Genomic DNA, 21,701 nt, shown 5'->3' with positions numbered 1-21,701 from the left:
CCTTCTTTCTAATAGAGAGCTTACAACCACTGTGAAAGCTCATTCTACAAGGGCTATGGCTACTTCGGCAGCCTTTCATTCCAAGCTTGCCATTAGTGACATTTGTGCTGCGGCTACCTGGTCTTCTCCTCACACCTTCATTTCTCATTACAAATTGGATGTGGCATCTCGGGGGCGAGCTTCCTTCGGTTCCACAGTTCTCAGGAGTGTTTTCCAGTGAGCCACCCAGGAATCAGGTGCTAGGGACGCTGTCCCATCAGTACAGAATGTAGGCGAGATAGGATCACATAACATCTTTTAGTTATGTACTTACCATAACTTTAGATGTTTGGGATCCATCTCGCCTACATTCCTAATAACCCACTCTCCTTCCCCCGGCCTTGGAGATCAGAAGAGACAGGACGGTTCAGTTTAGCCGTTTCATCTTGAAACACCTGGCAATGTTATTTCAACTGTCTATGAGTGTGGGCATGTGTGCGGACAAACAAGATCTGGGGAAGTAGTGGTGGTGCATCCTGGGATGTAAAATAGCTCAGCCAATTAGAGACTTCGCTCTATAGTATAGCGTGCCGAGTCGGAGCCGAGGATCGGCTCTGAACCCATCGGTACAGAATGTAGGCGAGATGGATCCCAAACATCTAAAGTTATGGTAAATACATAACTAAAAGTTTACCTACTTTCTCTAGATCACGTACATTTAGTTGTATGAATTGTTCTTGTTGTTCTGATCTTATGAGCACTGATAGTAATATGTTAAACATCCGACAACTGGTAAAGTATATAAATTTGATCTATTGGCAACCTGTATTACCATTAATGTGGTTTACTTAGCAACTTGTGTTTTGTGCCCCGCTTTTTATGTGGGAAAAACAACAAGGAAGCTGAAAGAACGTATTATTGAACACAAGTCAGAGATCAGAAGAGCTAATGACAAAAATGCTTTATTTAAACATATAAGTGCATATGATTCTAACCATAGGTTTAGATTTTGAGTTACAGTCAACGTATGTGTATCGCTAAGGGGTGGGGATAGCAATAATTTGCTTGAGACTAAGGAATACGAATGGTTCCTCAGATTGGCTGCGGACCATTCTCCAGGACTAAATTCCATGGTTACATTAAAACCCATCCTTACTAGATTGCAACAAACTAAACTATACTGTTAGATATATTTTTGATATGTCCAATGTACTATATGTACGTCATGTAGTATATATTTTTTTGATGTAGAATATCTTATTAATTTTACATGTATTTTATTATTTGAAGGCTTTTTATGTTTTATTTATGTTTGTCACATGATTTTTGGGCTGCATGTTATGTGATACTCTGATGTGTATTTAAACTCAACTGATTTTAGATTGTGTATTAACATTGAGAAAGGGTTATACCCGAAAGCTTTGCCGTTTGCTGTTTCATAAAGGTGTTTTTTCTCTACGAACTGTGGTTTATTTACTTTTAACCAAGGGGCAGCTGCAGCCACCATTCGAGTTCAGCTAGCTGCTATTTCCAATTATGTTAGAGAAATGGGTTCAAACGTTATGTCTTAGAGATTATGCAAAGCTTTCCTGAAAGGTACTATCCTCTTGAGACCCCCAGTAAGAGAACCACCTCCTCCTCCTCCTCCTTGGGATCTAAACTTAGTCTTAGCTTCCTTGATTCTCCCTCCTTTCAAACTGGCTGGTACCTGTTCTCTTGGAAAACAATCTTCTTGACTGCCATTACCTCAGCTCCGAGGTTATCAGAGTTACAAGCTCTCTCCATCTGTCCCCTTATTTAAATTTTCACAAAGACAGAGTATCTCTCAGAACCAATCCATCCTTCTTTCCAAACGTTTGCTCTGAGTCAAATTTAAATTAATCAGTAGAACTCCCTGTTTTCTTTCCAAATCATGGTAACAAGGCAGAATATAGACTCCACTAACTGGATGTGCACAGGCAGTTGCATTCCTACATGCACAGGACAAAAGACTTCAGAAAATCTGACCAGTTGCTTATGTCATTTTCAGAAAACAGAAAGGGTACTTCACTCTCAAAAGTAACCTTATCGAAATGACTTACATACACCATCACTTATGTTTATAGCTCACAGGTTAAACAACTTCCAGGAAAAATCCGTGGGCGTTCCACTAGAGTATTGTCTACCTCTACGGCATTTCAGGCTAGACTGCCTTTGGACTCAATTTGTGTGGCAGCTACTTGGGTTAATCCTCATACCTCATTACAAGGTAGATGTGGCCTCCCAAAACAGGGCATCCTTTTTCTGAAGAGTTTATTCCCTTGAGCCACCCGAGAAAGAAGGTGCTGGAGACGCTGTCCCACCAAGCAAGAATGAAGGAGAGATAGGGACAGCATAACATAAGGAAGTTATGTACTCACCATACCCCTTCCCCCTTTCTGGAGGATTGAGAGGAATTATTTGGTGTTCATAGGTAGGTACTAGGCTATTGGCCCTAGGGTCTATATAAGCCTAGCCAAAAATGTTCCCTGGCTTTTTCCACCCAAGAAAATTATTTAACTGTGCTCCTGTCGTGCAGAGCCACAGAAGTGATCCCTGGGGTGAAATTCCTATTTCTCATCCAATCATCAAGATTTTTCTTGAAGAGTGCTAATGAGGAGCTCTGTTTGACATAGATAGGTAGTCTGTTCCAGAGTATGGGAAGTCTCTGGGACAGGAATCTATCCCTCCAGCATGTTCAGTTTATTGTGGTAACAGGGTTTAGGTCCCTAGAGCATGAAGCTCAGAGGGATTGCGATTTCTTTAAGTGGAGCATGTCCAACAGCTCTGAGTTTTGACATAGCTTTGTATGTTAGGCAGAGATCGCCTCTGAGTAGGTGATATGCGATGGAGTAAATCTGGAGTTTTTTGAGATGGTCAGCATAGGGCATCTGAGGCCAGTAATCCACTTTGTGAGGTATTTCTGTGGCCTTTCCAGTTGTTGTAGATGTTTTGTGAGGTACATACCAAAAGGGACGTTATAGTCTATAACGGGTCTAATGAGTGATGAGTAGAGGGGAACAATGACCTCTTTTTTTCTGGATGAGAAACCTTTTGTGATGAGGTGAGCCACGTAGAAGGATTTCCTGACCACTGTGGCAATGTGATTATCAAAGGAGAGACTACTGTCCACCTGTGTCCCAAGGTCTCTTATCATTTTCGGCATTAAGTAGACTACCAGCTATGTGGCAGTTCCTGGGTACAGAGTTTTTACCAAAGGGGATGACAATACACTTTTTGGCATTGAGCTTCAGGCCATGGCTTTGATACCAGGCATCTGTCTCAGTGAGGCCCTTTTGTAGTTTGTCCACATCGTTAGGAGTTTCGATTATGGCACCTAGTTTTCAGTCATCTACAAACATTGTTAGCCAAAGACCTTCTGTGTTAGCCTGTACTTCAGAGAAGTAGATACCAAACAGGAGAAGACCCAGGACTGACCCTGTGGTACTCCATTTGTCACTGGTCTGAAGTTGGATTTGGAGTCTGCTACTTTCACAGTGTGGGTTCTGTCCGTGAGCCAGTTGGCAACCCATCTTGTGACATAGGGATTTATACCTAGTTTAGTGAGTTTATCTATAATTCCAGAGTGGGGGATGGTGTCGAAAGCCTTGGCGAGATCTAGATAAGCTGTGTGAATCACCTTACCCTCATCTATGGCTTTAATGACTGCTTCAAAGAAGTCAATCAGGTTTAGGAGACATGATCTGCCTTTTACAAATCTTAACTGGGTAGGGTCCAGAGTTTGGAGATTACCAATGTCTTTGTTTATGAGTTTCATGCTGATACATTCCATGGCCTTGCAGACCAGGCTCATCAGGCTAATGGGGCGGTAGTTCCCGGGGTCTGTCGTGGCTCCCCCTTTGTGGAGTGGGATAACCGTCGCTGTGCACCATTCAGTGGGCACAAAGCCTGAGGTGAGGCTATGATTGAACATGGTATTTAGGTGGAGTGCCAGTTCATTCTGTAGTTCGTGTAGAACCCAGCCTGGAATATTGTCAGGTCCCATGGATGCTGTGTTCTTGGCTTTGGAGAGTGTGTTTTTTACCTGTGCAGCCATGATTACAGGAACTTTGCATTCTTCTGGTATAGAGATGGGCCCTCTAGGGGGTGGGGTGGGGTGGGGGTGGGGGGTAAAGTTAGCACTGAACCTATCTGCCAGGATGTTGGCAATATCAGTTGGTTCTGTGTATTTAGTGCCATTGGGCTGTAACTCAGAGCAGATCTGAGTATTGCCATTGAGATTCTTGACATAACTGTAGAATGCTTTGTGGTTGTCTTTAGAGTCAGTGGCAATTTTGTTTTCATAACTAACTTTGGAGGATTTTATGAGGGATCTCAGCTTCTTACTGAGGTTGACCAGGGAGTTCCTCCAGTCATGGGATTTTACTCTTTTTTTTTTTTTTTTTTTGCAACAGTTTCTTTCTTTCTTCTGTTGTAGAGTTTGTTTATGGCAGAGGACCACCAGATTGGCTTCCTTTTTTTGGAGGATAGCATCTTGGTTCTATTAGGGATAACATGGTCCATGCACTTGTGTAAGTGCTTGTAAAGTGCATTTGTGTAGGATTCAGCAGTCGTACCTCTATTGTCCGTCTGCATGGGTGTCATGAAGTTTACCACTTCTGTCTTAAGAAATGTGAAGTTGGCTTTGGAGAAGTTTTTTATGGTGGTTTCCCTAATTGGGGGTGGGGGTGGGATGTGGATGTCTAGGGTGATTAGCTTATGGTCAGATCTGGTCAACGAGGAATTGACCTCTGGTGTGGAACACCGGTTGCCCATGTTGGTAATGATCAGGTCTAGGATATTGCTGCCCCTGGTGTGGGGGTATGAATAAGTTGATCCAAGACGTTGGAATTTATGAATTCCAGAAAACGTTGAGCAAAAGAGTTGGTACATGAGTAGTTTTCCCAGTTAATGGTGGGGTCGTTGAAATCGCACATTATTAGGGTGTTGGGTTGTACCCTAATACTTTCCAGTGTATCAAGAAATGAGGAGTGGCAGTCCTGGGGCATGGTGGGGGGTCTGTAGCAAGCTACAATTTGGATTGCGGTCTTGCCCAGAGTTAGTTGCACTTGGATAATCTCGGATGCATTATGCTGTGCAACTAGCCTGGAGGTGTCGATATCCTTAATGAATATGGACACGCCTCCAACTTTAGTGCTTCGTTCCGGGTTAGGTGGCCAAAAGGTGTGGTATGAATTATAGCCTGGTAATGCAGGGGTGCTCTCTGGAGTTTTGAACCAGATCTCGGTCACTGCACAGATGTCGATGTTCTCCATTTTAAGGAGTGCCTTGAGTGAGTGCATTTTGAGGTTTAGACTAATAGCATTGAGTAGCATTACCCTCAGATTTTGCTTGCTTGTACCTGTTACGGTGGTGAATTTGTCATTTGAAGCTTGCCTAAAAAAGGCACTATAGGGGTGGCAAGCGCCTTAGCCAGTATCCGGAATCCCAAGGGCGACAGGTGCAGGCCATCTCTGGCAAAGCATCATAGTCTGTCGATCATGTCGTCCCAGGCAGACAAATACTGGATCCCTTTAGAATGCCACCAGAAGCTTAGCCAATTGTTGAAGTCAATCTGTGCTATGATTCCGTTCCTGCCTCATGAAGTCTATCAATGTTGTTTTGCTGGTACTATATATATGTGTATATATATATATATATATATATATATATATATATATATATATATATATATATATATATATATATATATATAGAATATAAAGTTAGGGGGGGAGGTGTGGGGGCACAACAGTTTAATAACTGCAATAATAATAAATGTGAAATTGTTCGATCTCGCCGTTTGTTCTTACATACGGATCGGCTCCGAGTCGGCCGCTTCACAAGCTCTGCATCTAAGAGAAAGCTTGAGGCACAGTCTATATCCCATGATCCTCCTCTACCATCCCTCAGATCTAGTTTGCCGCTGCAGCAGATCGCGTCGAGGAGAGCTCGGGCCAGTTAAAACTTTTGTATTTTTTGCAGTAGTTTCAGTATTAGAGCTGTTTAAATTGTTTTTTTCTAGTTGATATTAATAATCTTAGTGTGTGTGTGTTCTTTCCTCTTAGGAGTTTGCATTTACATATATATATATATATATATATATATATATATATATATATATATATATATATAGATATAGATATAATCTTAGGGCTTAGGCCTATTTAGTCCTGTCAGGGCTCTGACAGCTGTAGTAGTTGTTCTTATGCTTAGTTAGAGTTTTTTCTAATAATTAGCATTGTAGTATTGGTGTGCAGTGTTTTTCTATATATCCATACTAGTTATTCACAGTTAAATTAGTGTTTATATTGACTGTTGCTAAGATTACTTAACTTCTTGTAGTGTTTATACCTAGACTATTTACTCATAGTTAAATTAATGTTTATACTGTTGGTAAGCTAGCTTAACTTTGTTGGTAAAGTTTGTTCCCTGTTAGTCATGGCAGAAAAAGCTAAATCGGGGTTCAAAAGATGTCAGTATGGACAGAAGATGTCCATTACTGACAATCATGCTTCCTGTGTCTACTGTCTTGGCCCTCTCCATCTGCAGGAGGACTGCTCTATTTGTCACTCTTTCAGTGGAAGGGTCATGATGGAAAGGCGCAGGAAGCTAATAGAAAGGGGCTTACTAAAGCCTGACTTTCAAGAAGCCTTGGAGAAGGCTGATCAGGTGTCTATAAGTCTTCGAAGGGGTCGAAGACTTCAAAGGTATCGGAGCCCTGGTCATCGGCTCCGAGCACCTCGTCTAAGGTTCGGTCACCGGCTCCACAGACCTCAGGGCCGAGCACCAAGCGATTATCTCTCATCGAGCCTCAGGTCTTGGAGCCGGTGTCTGAGGTGCCTCCTCCCTCGATCCTTCGGTCGGTGAGATCTTCGGCCCCTTTGACCCTTTCTTCCAGGCCGTTATCTGATACTGACGTGGATCGAGTGGTACAGAAGCTCATGGAGAATACGGCTCTGTCCAAATTAATTGCGGTTTCATCCCAATTGGTTTCGAAACTGGAAGCCCTCCCTGTATCTCCAGCAGATCCTCCTTCGAGACCTTTCGAGTCTTCGGAGCCGGGAGAAGAGGAACCGATGATTGTTGAACCCTCGGTACCGAAGCCTACTTTTGTGCGATCGTCACCACTGACCTCAACTCCCTCAGAGTCCATCAAGGAGTCGCGGAGCCGATGGTCTCTCCTTGGTTCTGGGGCCGAGAGTCGAACCGAACTTTCGGTTCCGACTCTTCCCCTTGGAACCTCGGCACAGATTAGTTCAGCTCCGTCCTAGGAGTAGGAGCCCGTGGTCCCAGTCTTGGGGAAACTACCGTCCTCTTCGGATCCAGTGGAATCCTCAGCCCGAGGCTCCGGCGCCTTCCACATCATGAGGAAGGTTTTGTCTGAAAAGACATTCACTTCATCGAAATCGTCTTCTCCTTCCCCCAAAGGGCCGCATTCTATTTCTGTACCAGCGATCCTTCCCAAGCATAGAGACCCAATGCCTCGGCCAGCCCCAGAGGGTGTTCCCTGTTCCTTGGAAGCTTCACCAGATGCCCCCTCTGATGAAGTCCCGAGGAAGAAATTGTGCAAGAGGAGGCACATTGATTCTCCGCAAGAATCATTGACATCGGACACTGATTTGGATGAGTCGGAGGGGTCCCCACGGTCCCCCTCTGAGGATGTCTCATTTGCTGACATCCTGTAGATCTTGAAACAGAGGGGTGATTGGCAGACCCTTGCCCCCACTGAGGAAGAATCAGTGTTGCTGAAGGCATTTGGGGCACAACCTTCTACCTCCTGGGTGACCCCGCCCTTCGATGAGCGAATGGACCTAATAGCTCAAAGGGCGTGGGAGACTCCCGATACAGTGGAACCAGTCCCTAGGAGGCCGAATAAATATATTACTGCCCCCCGAGACAAAACTTATCTTACTAACGGAGTCCCAGTGGATGCTATGGTGGTAGCGGCAGCCACGAAGAAGGAAATGTCTGAGTCATCTTCCTCTGTTCATCCTCCTAACAAGGATTCCAGGACTACGGACAGGTATGGGAAGCGCATTTTCAGTTCAGCGACTTTTTCCATGTGTTCGCTGAACTACCTCACGCATTTTACGCGACTTCAGAGAGATCTCATTCAGGAGTTGGGAGATACTCTCCAGGGTAACACAGATGCTGCTGTCTCCAAAAAGGTAACAGCACAGCTTAACACCCTCACTTCAATAGTAAACTCGTCCATGAGGCTCATCTCGTATGTGGCCGAGGGTTCGAGTAGGGCTGCAGCTTCAGCGATTGCTCTACGGAGGCAATCCTGGATGCGCCTTTGCTCCTTTGCGGAAGCCTTCAAGTCTTCCTTTCTCAATGCCCCCTTTGATGGTGCCACCCTGTTTGGTCCCAAAGTGAAAGAGACTCTCACTCGGTGTGAGCAAGAAGGTAAGACCCTGTCTGCCGTAGGGATCCGTTTTTCTGCCCCGACCAGACCGTAACCCAAAGGGCAAAGAGGCAGAAAAATGTGGTTCCGAAAGACTCCGGGATCTTTCCAGTCCACACAGAGTGACACCTCCTCCAGAGGCAGAGGAGGAGGCAGGAATGGAAGATGCCACCCAGGCGACAGAGGGGGTCTGCAGAACCAGGGCGACAGGGATAGCATCCCTGAGAAGCCCTTCCAGCACTCCTGAGGGGAGGCCCGACTGTCATACTCTGGAGGCAGTCGGGGGTCGCTTAGCTTTATACCCAGAGGCCTGGCTAAATCTTACTACGGATTCCTGGGTAAAAAGCGTAGTAACCAGAGGATACAACATCCCATTTATAACCATGCCCCCCGAACAAAAGAGATTTCCAGATGTTCCACCCAATCTGCGAGATCAAGCAGCCATAGAAATAAGAAAGCTGCTCGAAAAAAAGAGTCATCCAACCAGTCCCGGCGGACCAGATAGGATCCGGAACTTACTCAAGGTTCTTTTTAGTTCCAAAGAAAACAGGGGACCGGAGTCCGATTTTGGACCTCAGCAAACTCAATACTTTCGTAAGGAAGGAAAAATTCCGGATGGTCAGGCTACAGTTGATCCTTCCTTTCCTGCAGAAGGACGATTGGATGTGCTGTATAGATCTCAGGGACGCTTACTACCACATCAAAATGACCAAAGTGTCCCAGGATCATCTGCGCTTCCGGCTGGGAGACAGTCATTTCCAATTTCGAGCTCTGCCCTTTGGTCTCAACTCAGCCCCCAGGGTGTTCACCAAATACATGGCAGTAGTGGCGTCTCACCTGAGGCGGATAGTATTCCGGGTGTTTCCATATCTGGACGACTGACTCCTCACCGCCACCACCAAGCATCGCCTTGTACAATCCAGGGAATACACAATCAGCCTTTGTTCCCGTTTAGGGATCTCAGTCAATTTCGAAAAATCTGCCTTATCGCCCTCACAGCATATCTCATTCATAGGGGCGGAGTTAGATACTACCACAACGCTGATCAAGCTTCCACAAACAAGAGTATCAGCCCTCAGAGACCAGGTCACTATTCTTATTCGGAACAGAAAGTTTCTGCGGCACAAGTGCTGAAAGTTCTAGGCATGATGTCAGCCACCCTGATTGCAGTTCCTCTGGGCAGGATGCACATGAGGATCTTCCAGTGGCTGCTCTTCGCACAGTGGTCGTTCCAACAGCTCCCTCTGTCACACCACATCTCGATCACGGAGTCTTGCAAGCAGGATCTTCGATGGTGGCTAAACAGCTAGGATCTGACGATGGGTCGTCCGTTTGTCCTACCCAGCCCTACAGCCACAGTAACCACGGACGCTTCCCTGATGGGGTGGGGTGGGGGGCTTTTCCAGGGGAGGAACAGTCCAAGGAGAGTGGTCCAAAATAGAGTACAATCTGCATATCAATGTTCTGGAGTTGAGAGCAGTGTTCCTAGTGTTGCAACACTTTCACGAATCTCTACCTCTAGGAACAGTGGCAGTTCAGACGGACAATATGTCAGTGGTCTGGTACATAAACAAGCAAGGTGGAACCAGATCTTATCCATTATGCAGAGTGGCCCTGAGAATTTGGCAATGGGCTACGTCCACAGGTCGTTTTCTGATAGCAACGCACATCCCGGGGTCATCCATCGTCATTGCGGACAGGTTGAGCAGAGCCATCCTGTTGCCTCACGAGTGGTCCCTGAACAGTCAAGTAGCGGAAAGGATTTTCTGCAGATGGGGCTAGCCTTGCTGCGATCTTTTTCCATCCCCCTTGAATGCCAAATGCAGAAGCTACTTTGCCCTTCTTCCCCCTCCGGAGGGTGCCCCCAGGGACGCACTGGTACACGATTGGCCCCCGGGTCTTCCTGTATGCTTTTCCTCCTGTCCCTTTGATTCCCACATTTTTACAGAAAGCCAGGAATCTGGAAAGGACGATCATACTCATAGCACCATTCTGGCCTCGACAGATCTGGTTTCCCTTCCTTCGAGCCCACCTGATGGAACCATGGATTCTGGACCCAGTGCCAGACTTATTGACTCACTCGTCGGGAGTTCCTCATCCATCCCTTCGGCCCCTCAAACTGACAGCTTGGCTGCTCCACTTCCCAATTTAGCCAGGTCGAAGTTTTTGTCTCCAACAGTACAGCACATTCTAGTTTTTTCCCACAAACCTTCTACCAGAAAACTATACAAAAGCAAATGGAAACATTTTGCTTGCTGGGCATCAGCGCAATGGTTAGATCCCTTGGTGGCCCCGATACACAAAATCCTGGAATTTTGATCTACACTGTTTCATGAAGGGACCTCTACTTCTACGATAAGGGTGCAATTAGCGGCCATATCGAACTTCCATGTAGGTGAAGGGGGTTCTACAATTATGTCTCACAGGCTTTGTAGGGCTTTCATGAAGGGTACCTTTCACCTTCGGCCACCCATCCGCGAGCCGGTTTTTCCATGGAACTTGAATTTGATGTTTCTCAGCTTATGCTACCACCATTCGAACCAGCTTCAACCTGCTCACTTAAGTGTTTGTCATGGAAGACCCTCTTCCTCATTGCTGTTACCTCAGCTCGTAGAGTATCAGAGCTACAGGCATTGTCAGTCAGGCCACCATACATGGTTTTTCACCCAGAGTATCCTTGCGTACAAATCCGTCATTTCTCCTGAAGGTATGCTCTGTGCTTAACATTAACCAATCTATAGAATTTCCCACATTTTTCAAAAAACATTCAAATAATTTGGAATACATGCTGCACAAGTTGGATGTACATAGGCAACTGAGATTTTATCTGGACAGAACAAAGGATTACAGAAAATCGGATCAGTTGTTTGTTTCATTCGCAGATAATAAGAAGGGCATGGCAGTAACAAAACGGACATTATCCAAATGGCTTTAGGACTGCATACATTTTGTGTATTTAGCTTCAAAGCAACCACTTCCGTTCAAGCCTAATGTTCATTCTACTAGGGCCATTTCTACTTCTTTAGCCCATGCCGCTCTTCTTCTGTTGGATACTATTTGTGCAGCGGCTACGTGGGCAAAACCTCATACGTTTGTCACTCACTACAAAGTAGACAGGTCCTCCAAGGACAGGGCGTCCTTCGGTTCCACTGTACTCAGGAACGTTCTTCCATGAGCCACCCAGGGTAATGGAGCTAGGAACGCTACCCGTGTGTAAGAACAAATGGCGAGATCAAACAATTTCACATAAAGAAGTTATGTTCTTACCATAACGTTCCATGTGAATTGTTCATCTCGCCTTTGTTCTTACATCCCCTCCCTCCTTTCCCCACCACGTTCTGGAAGAACGGGTACGACTAGTGCCTGGTTGGTATTCTCTAGGTTGCCTATTCTACCTATTTTTCAGTAAGTTGCATATTAGCTATATCCCTATCTGTGGTTGGCTCTAATATTGTTCAGTCTCAAGTGTGTGATTGCGTGAGCGTTAGACGCAGTGGTTAGTAGTGCGTTCTGGTTCTTGCAAACTAGATCTGAGGGATGGTAGAGGAGGATCATGGGATATAGACTGTGTCTCAAGCTTTCTCTTAGATGCAGAGCTTGTGAAGCGGCCGACTCGGAGCCGAGGATCGGCTCCGAACCCGTGTGTAAGAGCAAAGGCGAGATGAACAATTCACATGGAACGTTATGGTAAGAACATAACTTCTTTTTGCAGTGTATTCACTGTTATATACTTGTGTATTCATTAAAAATACTTTGAAACATATAACGTCAGTAAAAACTAGTTGCAAAATGTGGGGGGTTACGACCCCACCCCCACCCCTAACTTTATATTCTCACTCCAGGGTCGCACTGCAGTGGGGCAGGGGTTATATTCCATTGTCGACCAAATGGAATTCGACCAAATGAACTTTCAATCAAATGAGCTTTCAGTGAAGTGGGCTGCCTGAAATCATTTTCGACCAAATGTGATTCCACCAAAAGCGGTAGACCCATATATATATGTATATATATATATATATACATATATATATGTATATATATATATATATATATATATATATATATATATATATATATTTATATATTTATATATATGTCTACTGGTATGGGTTATCACAAACGAGATCTGGGTAACTCTCGCTAGGCATGTTGGGATAGGGTCTAGCCTCGAGCCAGTGACAGCGCTCGAGCTTTAGGGTATGGCCGAGTATTGGCTCCGAATCCACCAAGCAAGAAAGAAGGCAAGATCATGGACAACAAACATGGAACGTTATGGTGAGTACATAACTTCTTTTTCTCCACGTCTTAAGCAAAGTGTAGGAAGGCAGAGGGAAAGTTGTGATGGAATTCAGTGGTAGAGAAGGTTCATGCACAGATTTGCAGTCATTCCACCCTCTTCACAAAGCTCAGTGATGACAGAAAAACTTTTTCTTAGTGGCTGAGAAAGGCACGGTTTCTCATAGGCACTGAGGTCCCTGGAGGAGGAAACCCTTTTGGTTCTGTTAAACGATATTCCTCATGACTGGAGTGACTGCCAACTCCACCTCATAGTCCAGCTTTTGCTGTAGGTTTCCTGATTTGCTGGCTTAACTCCCAAACACTGTGAAGACTGCTCTGAACTCCTCCAATCAGCAGGCATCTGCCTCCAGCTGGAAACAGTTCTTAATTTGGTCAGAATGGTACCTGCCACCACTCCCATTTGGTTAGCTTATAGGTGACCATGAGCCGTCTCTGCCATCTGTATGATTTGGACTTCAGTTAGTTTATGGTCTTGGAACTTGTGCCAGCTTATTTCTGAACAACATGACTTCTTAGAGGACAAGATTGTGACCTGATGCAGCCTGGTCATTTACTTCCTGAAAGGAGGGTTGTATCTCTGTCCTTCTTCGAACATCTTCTCTCCTTTGTATAGCCTGAACTTTGTGCTTGACAGACTAGCTGGTCTTCCATTCCAGTCTGCTGGTTTAATGGTATTATGTTTTATTTCCTGGAGGACACATGCCCTGGTGGCAGTCACCATTGATTATACGATCTTGGAACTTCAGGCAGTCCAGTCTAGAAAACAAAATTGTGTCTTTCACAAGGCTTGGGCGTCCTTTAGGATGAGCCAGATATCCTTCTGAAGATGGTTTCAGAGTTGTCCCTGACCTAATCCAGTCTTCTCCCATTTTTTTTTGTGAGGTGGAAGACAGGAGAGGAGAGGAAGAATTGACCATGTCCTAGATGTCCACCATCAACTCATATGTTACGTTAAGTGGATTCTTGAGTTGGGGAAGACAGATCATTTGATCATGTTCTTCATTATGGTGAGGGGGATGGGCAGATAGTTGCCAAGTAGACACATTTTAATTGGCAACTGCATTATCTTTTGCCATTAGGCAGGTAACTGACTGCATGTGATTGCTGTGATTATAAGTCATTCCAGAAGAGAATTAACCATCTCCACTGCTTGCTTTAAAAAAGTTTATTGCAGATGTTTGAACTACAGCCAATCCTTTTTTTTGAGAACTCATTTTCACTAGACATAATTGTCTCAACCTAATAATTTGCTGATACTTTTTTAAGCTGTGATTGGTGGAGAAGATTAACTAAACCAAAGCCTTATCAAGGAGAGCCCCCCCCCCCTTCACGGATCAACTGATATGATAAGATTGAATCTTTTACAGTAAGTAAATGCCCACAGGAAATTGCATTTAGAAAACTAAAATATAGGCTTAAATAAGTTTTACATCTGGCATAGTAGTTTCAGTTTTAAGAAAGTGGTTACTACCTACTCTCATCCTTTTGCAGTTTAGTTATCTTGTTACAGATGCACAGTCCAAAAGTTTTGCATTTTCTATTAATACATGCAAGGAGACCTTACATAGTCTTAAACAGTCTAAATCTGAGGTTAATTTGAACTGCAGTACTCATTTTTGTGTTTCTCAATTGAGGTCTCTTTGTCTTGTCATCTGTGTTTCGTAGATTAAGTAAAAGTCAGGGTGGGGAAGAAGAAGGCCCTCTCAGTGACAAGTGCTGCAGAAAGACCCTGTTCTACCTCATTGCTACTCTGAATGAATCTTTTCGACCAGATTATGATTTTAGTGCAGCAAAAAGCCATGAGTTCAGCCGAGAACCCAGCCTTAATTGGGTAAGAATGCAAAATCCAACCTTTTTTTACTGAGACTAGCAAGAATAGATTCATGTGTTATAGTGTATACCTTTAGACAGCAGGTTTTAAATAATGATTACCATCCCTTTGTTGGAGTTCTTAAAATTGTTATTTATGTATAAAATTGTTAATTTTCTTGTATGAACATATGCATTAATACCTGCATTTTTTTCCTACTTCACGTAGCATATATTACACTGTCAGTCAGCCGCCTTGAAATCACACACACTATGTGAGTTATAGTGAGGGTTGAGGGCTTATCAAAATTTTTTACCCTCCATACAAAGGTGTGGAGACCTGGATGGTTCTGCTTGTCCCACCCACTGTCCCTTTCTAGGGTAGTTTGACTTGTACATCTGTCTCATTTACTCTTAAATTAAGATGAAGTCAAGTCTACTGTGTAGTGCTGTGTCTCACTATAGGTTTCTCAACATTCAGATATCAAAAATCTGGACAGAGACTCTTGAAAAGTAGATACGTCTGGTCAAAAACCTTCTTACCTAACAGCACAACTCAATCCATTTCCATTGGGATTGTGGGATACCATCATTTAGAAGTGTAAGCCCAGTAGTGCAGCAGAAGTATATTTGGCTTTGTTTAACTGTCTTAACCCACCAGACATGCAATAGCAAGCCCCGCCCAAATTCCTACCAACACCCAGCACTAGGTAACATTTTACTAAATTCATGAATCAACATCTTGATGTTTTACTTGTCTGCATGAATATTCATCTGGGATTGTCAGCATGCAGGCAGCAGGCACTGCAGACTTGTTAGTTATCTGAAGAGACACAGGCCACGGTAGTTGTGTTTTCGGCTGTTTTTTCATGAACCCACGATATTTTGTGTTTCACTGTTGCAGTCATACCTCTCAACCTGGAAACATCAAAAATCTGGACAAGGCCCATGAAAAATAGGTACAAATCTGTACACTGATTAACATCTAATTTGCGTACATAATTATGAAACTCCACCCACTCCGGCGGAATTGTGGGATGCCAACTTTCAAACGCAAAATGAAGAACAGACAACCAAAATATGGCACCAGAGTCCCTCTGCAGCCATTCCAATGTCCCATTACTCAGCTATTTTGCCCCATTTACTAAAAACACTAATGTATGCATACTGCTTTACTTCTACAATGATTATTTGGATTTTATTTTTTACAGCAGCACAATAATGCAGAAACACTCATAGACATCATGATCTGGTAAAAGCAATACTGTCTCACAATGAAAATAGGCTTGACATTAAAACATCTCTGCCCTTGAAACTCACATTAAAACAGCATTGAAACCCACACCACATTCAAAGAAAATGCATCTGGCCAGTGGTGGATAAAGATACCTTTGGGCTGTTTTCAAATCATTGGCCCCTTGCACACAAAACAAGAAATATACATGCATTCTTTGATACACCCTCCTGACGTTATTAAATTATATTCCTTGTATAATACAGCATACTTGTTAGACGTAAGTTAGAACTCATTTTAAATTTATTGTTTGAACATTTTTCCAGTAGGCAATGAAACAAAATGCATGAACCAGTAATGGCAAAACTGCCCAACTCAGAACATTTCCATCATTTAAGTCTACTTCCACAGTCACACACACACACACACACACATAACAACAACTTTTCTCGGATGAAAGCAAGAATTTAAGCCAAGATAATTACTAGTCATATGCTTTACTTATCTTTAATAATACAAAAATACCAACATTTAGAACCCATAGCTTAACAGTTTTGTATACTGATTGCTAACCAACACATTAAACTTACTCAGAGTAATTTATTTCAGTAACAACCCGTGGTATAACTGTAAACATAGAACAAGTTTGTATTTTTTTTCCAAAATTCCAGTGCAGGTACCTACTAAGAATACAAAATACCAATACAGGTAGAAAGTATGAATGAGATCTGCTAATATATGTTCTCAGTAAGCTTACAAAGTATGATTGACTGCAGTTGTATTGCAAGTATGCAAAAAAAAAAAAAAAGAAGGCATGCAAAATCCCAGCAGAGGTGAACAGTAAGAAGCCGCAATCAAAGTACAACAGTTAACATTTACAGCAAAATGTTAGTTAAGTTCTTAACACATGAAGTCTTACAGCAGGAAATTCCTTCCTTCTCTGACATCCACTTTATCCAGTTCAGGTAATCAGGCAATTGTAACTATCACAACATTCAAAGATACAAGCATACCTTTCAACTGTCCAGATTGTTTTGCAGAATGTGCAGATGTTTGCCTCACATTTTTGGCCTGTTCCTCATAAAATTTATATTTTTTCTGGCAAATCATTGAGTACTGACGTCACTAAATCACACCTCTCAACCTCTTAAAGCAAGAAATCTGGACAAAGTGAAAAAAAAATGGGGGTACAAAGGCCCCAAAATAGGGACGCTTTTTAAATTTGCACTTACAAACTTAAGTTGATAAAACAACAAGTTTTGCATGAATTTTCTGAAGAGTAGGAGTCTGAAACCCAAATGTCTGTCTTTATTTTCTGACTTGTCTTCAACCATTCAGGATTTGTCAATGATCTGCCAGAAAACCACAATTTTATGTGACACAGACCAAAAATATGAGGCAAAAATCTGTACAGTTGAGAGGTATGCACTGCAATCGACCTTGTGCTGCATCAGCATTACCATTTCTGTACTGCCACTTAGCACCACAATGGTTAAAGTATAATATCATGCAGTATTACAGCTGTAGGAAAGTTTCTCATACATAAACAAACATGTTTTGATTGTTTATTTAACTAGCCCATCCATCTGGACCCAAATGACTTTGAGCCACATGCAGTCCCAGTCAACAGATAAAGAATATATTTTGAATACATTTAATGTTAAGGCACCGTGAAGCAAAGTCATAAAACAGCGATAGATGCTCTTCGCCCAGTTACCCACTTGACAACGTTAAACCTGGGCAGGGAATATCTACAGCAGAGTTCCACTTCTCACATTACTTGGGAGCTCTGAAAGAAAACCGATTCCAACTTCCCACTATGCACTTGCACATTACTTAAGGTCTTTCATTACTGGTAATTTAGGCCTCTCTCTCAACAGCTACTGAAAGAAGACATTTCATAAGTGAATTCGGTGATCGAAACATTTTGCAGCCTATTTGGACAAATAAACGACCTGACTTGTCTTCTACAATCTTTCACAGTGAGCGGTACATCTAGTTGGGTTACTCAAGTTATCACCAGTTACAGTGGCAGCCCTTATTATAAATCCCTGCTGTCTCACAACATTTTAGGCACAATAACAGAATGGGTCACTAACACACACACACACACACACACACACACACACACACACACACACACACACACACACACACACACACACTTCCTAAGAAGTACCCTTCTCGCATAAAACTCTGTACAAACAAACACACATTTCTACCTAAAGCACTCCGCTCGCATAAAACTCTGCATCTGAAGTTCTGAACAGCAGCCCAGGCCTCGCCTCAGACAGTCCTTCCTTTCAGCCTTGCATAAAGCTCTACACACACACACTTACCTATGTACTGCTTTCCACGGTCCACCACAAAAAGTTCAGTGCTGCTGCTGCCAATCCATCTGTTCGTTCTGGCCCCGTTCAGTAACTTCTGCTGCTGCTGTCCGTTCGCTCCATCAGTGCATAAAAATCTATCCCGCTCACATTTGCAAATTGGCCATTCCCACCTACTTGCATTTGAGCTTTGCATGCATAGCGCTCCAAGGAGCGCAATTCTGATAGGCTGGTAACCCTGACGGAGCTGATGTCATTTCGCACGTGATGACGTCAGCCCCGTCAGCGCGAAAATTAAAAAAACATTAAAAATGTAAAGAAAAAATCGGAAATGAAGGGGTGCCACTCGGGAATCGTGGCACCCCTTCATTTGAACCCCAAAACTCGGTAAAAACCGAGTAATTCGGTGCAGTTGGGAGGTCTGGTTGCAGTCATCACGTTTGGGTTATCTGCCTGCAGGCATCCCTCAGTCGGCCTGAATACCAGAGGCTTAGTATTTCTGCGTTGGTTGCTTTCGCTCCAGGTCTGACATCAGGTCATCAGGGGTATATAAACAGGTAGCCGACATTACATCAGTCTTTCTGGCTGAGGAGCCCGAAGCAGAAGCAGTTCGCACGAGTGCCGGTCGGCCGCTACCTGAGTTTTCGTTTCTGAATTGAATCATCATGAAGTCTTCTAAAGCTAAGTACCCCATTGGGGATTCTTTTTTCTTACTCTAACCGATGTCGGAAAAAGTTAACAATTGTCTCGCCTGTGGAAATCAAATACCACACCAAGATTTCCATTCTTACTGCATCACCTATTTAGGCCCAGACCACAACGCTCCTCGCTGTCGGTTTTGTGCTTTGTTCAATGCCTGAACTGTTCATCGTTGGGCCCTTATTGTAGCTAAATACTTTCACTCTCGATCTTGATATTCCAAAATGGCTTCGGTAAGCCATCCGACTACCGATCTTCTGAAAAAATGCAAGGATAACGGCAGAGACAGACCGCACAGGTCCAAAATTGCCAATGATGCTTCAGTTAAGCTAGTCGTCAGTTCGTCGGTACTCAATAAGGTGCTTTCACAGCCCCTGATGCCTGCTTCAATGGATTCACAGGCCACTACCGAGTCCCATTCAGATTCCGATATGCCGCAAGACTCTTCTTTGACTACGGAATCTGCGGATGTCTCTACCTTGGATGGGTCCGGAGCCGCTGTGCATGCACCGGCTTCTGAGGAAGTTCTTTGCACTACCGATACTCGACGCAAACTGATGACGTCTTTCGCATCATCAGTTCTGTGTAAAACTACCAAGTATCTAAGGCCAAGAGTACGAGTTATGCCTAAAAACCGACGACCCAAACTCAAGCACCTGTTTCCTTGCCACAACATCAAATGCTTAAAATGGCAGAAGACCTGATTATGCTGATTAGGGGAAGCCAGCCTTCTCCTGCTAAGTGAAAAAGAGAACTGTTCCCAGCAGCTTTAACAGACCAAGAGTCCGATGACTCTGAGGTTTCTGAATATGAAGACATGCCTTTATCTGGTTATGAGGATTCAGATGCAGAGGAATTCATTCCCTCTGCTTCCCTTCCAGAGGATTTTTCTTTTGGTGAAACCCTACATACTTTAAGAGAGCATTTCCACTGGGAATGCCAAGACTATCCTCAGTCCAAAAAGAGACTCAGAGAATTTCTAGATTTGCCACAACATAGACCTTTAGCAATACCTCCAGCTTTGGATCTTGAGGATGATGTTTTTATGGAATCCAGCCTAACTCCTGATACTTTACCCCCTGCTCCAAGAAAACCAGATGGGTACTATACAGAGTCCCTGACTCTCACAAATTTATTTTCAAAAATCCTACTGCTGACCCAGAGGTCATTTCCCAGGGGCCTAAAGGTATAAAAGCAACTACAGCTAAGAATCACACCCCTTTGGACAGGGATTCCCGAGCTTTAGACAGATGGGGTAAAAAGGTGTACACCTCTGCAATTCTGTCCATTAGGGCATTGAATTACCAGTTTCATATGCTGATATACCAGCAACATGTTATGGAACTTATTAAGCAAAAATTAGCTACCTTTACAGATTGTGCAGAAAATAAAGAATTACAAGAGATTATGCATTCTGCAAGTCAAGTCAGCAAGCATACTTTGCAATGTGGTTTTGACGCCTTAGAAACATCTTGCAGGGCAGCAGTCACTGGTTCTGTTCTGAGAAGGCATGCCTGGCTTAAGGAGCAGACCTTGCCAGACCATGTCAAATCAAAATTACTAAAGGCTCCTTTGAACAAGGACAATCTGTTTGGCACCAAAGCAGAAGAGGTTCTAAAAAAAGATGGAAGATAAAGGCTAAATCTATGCAAACAGTCAAAGATTTCTTGCAAGTGCAGCCTCCTAGATTCAGTAGGCATTGCCCCTCGAAACATTGGTCCTTTCTAGCCCCCTCAAGGCCATCTCAAACTAGACCCAGGGGAAACAGACCCCCCTCCCCCAGATGCCAGTCTCAGGGTATGCAGAGATCTAAGCAATGGAGTGCCTCCACTTCAAAAACAGGGAGTGCTAAGCCACCCCCTTATGGAAAGATTTCACAATGACTTCTCTGTTCCTCTCCTCATCTCTACCCAACTGCGTGTGCCCCGAGGGGGAAAACTTGCCCATCATGCAAAAAACTGGACCTCCATCACCAAAGACTGATAGATCCTCAGCATTGTATTCCAGGGATACAAATTTTACTTCCACTCACTGCCAACCCCAAAATGGTTCCCAGACCTTCCTCCAAACCAGTGGGCAGAGGCACAAAAGCAAAGTCAATCCCTGCTCTCTCCATAAGGGCAATTCATCCTGTTCCGGCAGAACAGATAGGTCAAGGGTTCTATTCCAGACTTTTCCTGGTACCCAGAAAAGAGGGCACTTGGTGCCCAATCCTTGATCTTTCCACTCTAAACACCTTCCTGGTGGTACCTAAATTCAAAATGCTCACCCTTCAGCAGCTTCATCCTGTGCTGTCCAAAGATGCCTGGTTAGCCACAATAGACCTAAAAGAAGCCTATCTGCACATCCCTATCAGGGACTCATGCAGGAAATACCTACGTTTCAGGGCAGGATCTATGCATTATCAGTTCTTTGCACTTTCCATTGGCTTATCTACTGCTCCCAGAGTATTCACAAAATGATTGGCTCCAGCCATTGCTTATTGCAGACAGAGAAAAATTCAAATTTACCCATACTTGGATGATTGTCTGATTCAGGCAGACAATCAGGAACAGCTGTTGCAGCACCTGACATTTGTAAAGAACCGTCTAACCTCCCTGGGGTACACTATTAACGAAAATAAATCAAAACTAGTCCCCAGTCAAGGATTGTATTCCTGGCAGCAAGCATGGACACAGCATCCCAGGTGGCATTCCTTAAGAAAAACAAGCCTGACAGGCTACTTGGCTCAAATGTCCACCAGAACCCAGCTGTCTGCAAGGAAAATCCTGCAGGCCCTAGGGTTCATGGCTTCTTGCATCCTAATTCCATATGCCAGACTGCATATGAGGAAACTTCAGTGGTACTTAAAAAGTCTTTGGTGCCAACATTCTCAGGACCTGGAAATTGTCATATCTATCATACCTTGTCTAAGGACAGAGTT

At 43.7% G+C, this 21,701-nt stretch overlaps 1 protein-coding gene across 1 annotated transcript in view; it reads left to right on the top strand.

The window, feature by feature from the left end:
* MAF1 (MAF1 homolog, negative regulator of RNA polymerase III) overlaps positions 1-21,701 on the top strand; it is an 881,579-nt gene that overhangs the window by 404,574 nt on the left and 455,304 nt on the right. Inside the window, exon 4 of the mRNA XM_044066300.1 lies at positions 14,372-14,537. Coding sequence (XP_043922235.1) covers positions 14,372-14,537 — 166 coding nt within the window. The remainder of the gene's footprint in view (positions 1-14,371; positions 14,538-21,701) is intronic.

The sequence above is a fragment of the Protopterus annectens genome, chromosome 3.part1, assembly GCF_019279795.1.
Source record: "Protopterus annectens isolate FY-2018-M chromosome 3.part1, PAN1.0, whole genome shotgun sequence".
Lineage (NCBI taxonomy): Eukaryota > Metazoa > Chordata > Ceratodontiformes > Protopteridae > Protopterus > Protopterus annectens.
Note: the sequence above shows the minus strand (reverse complement) of the source record. Positions and strands in the feature narration are given on the sequence as shown.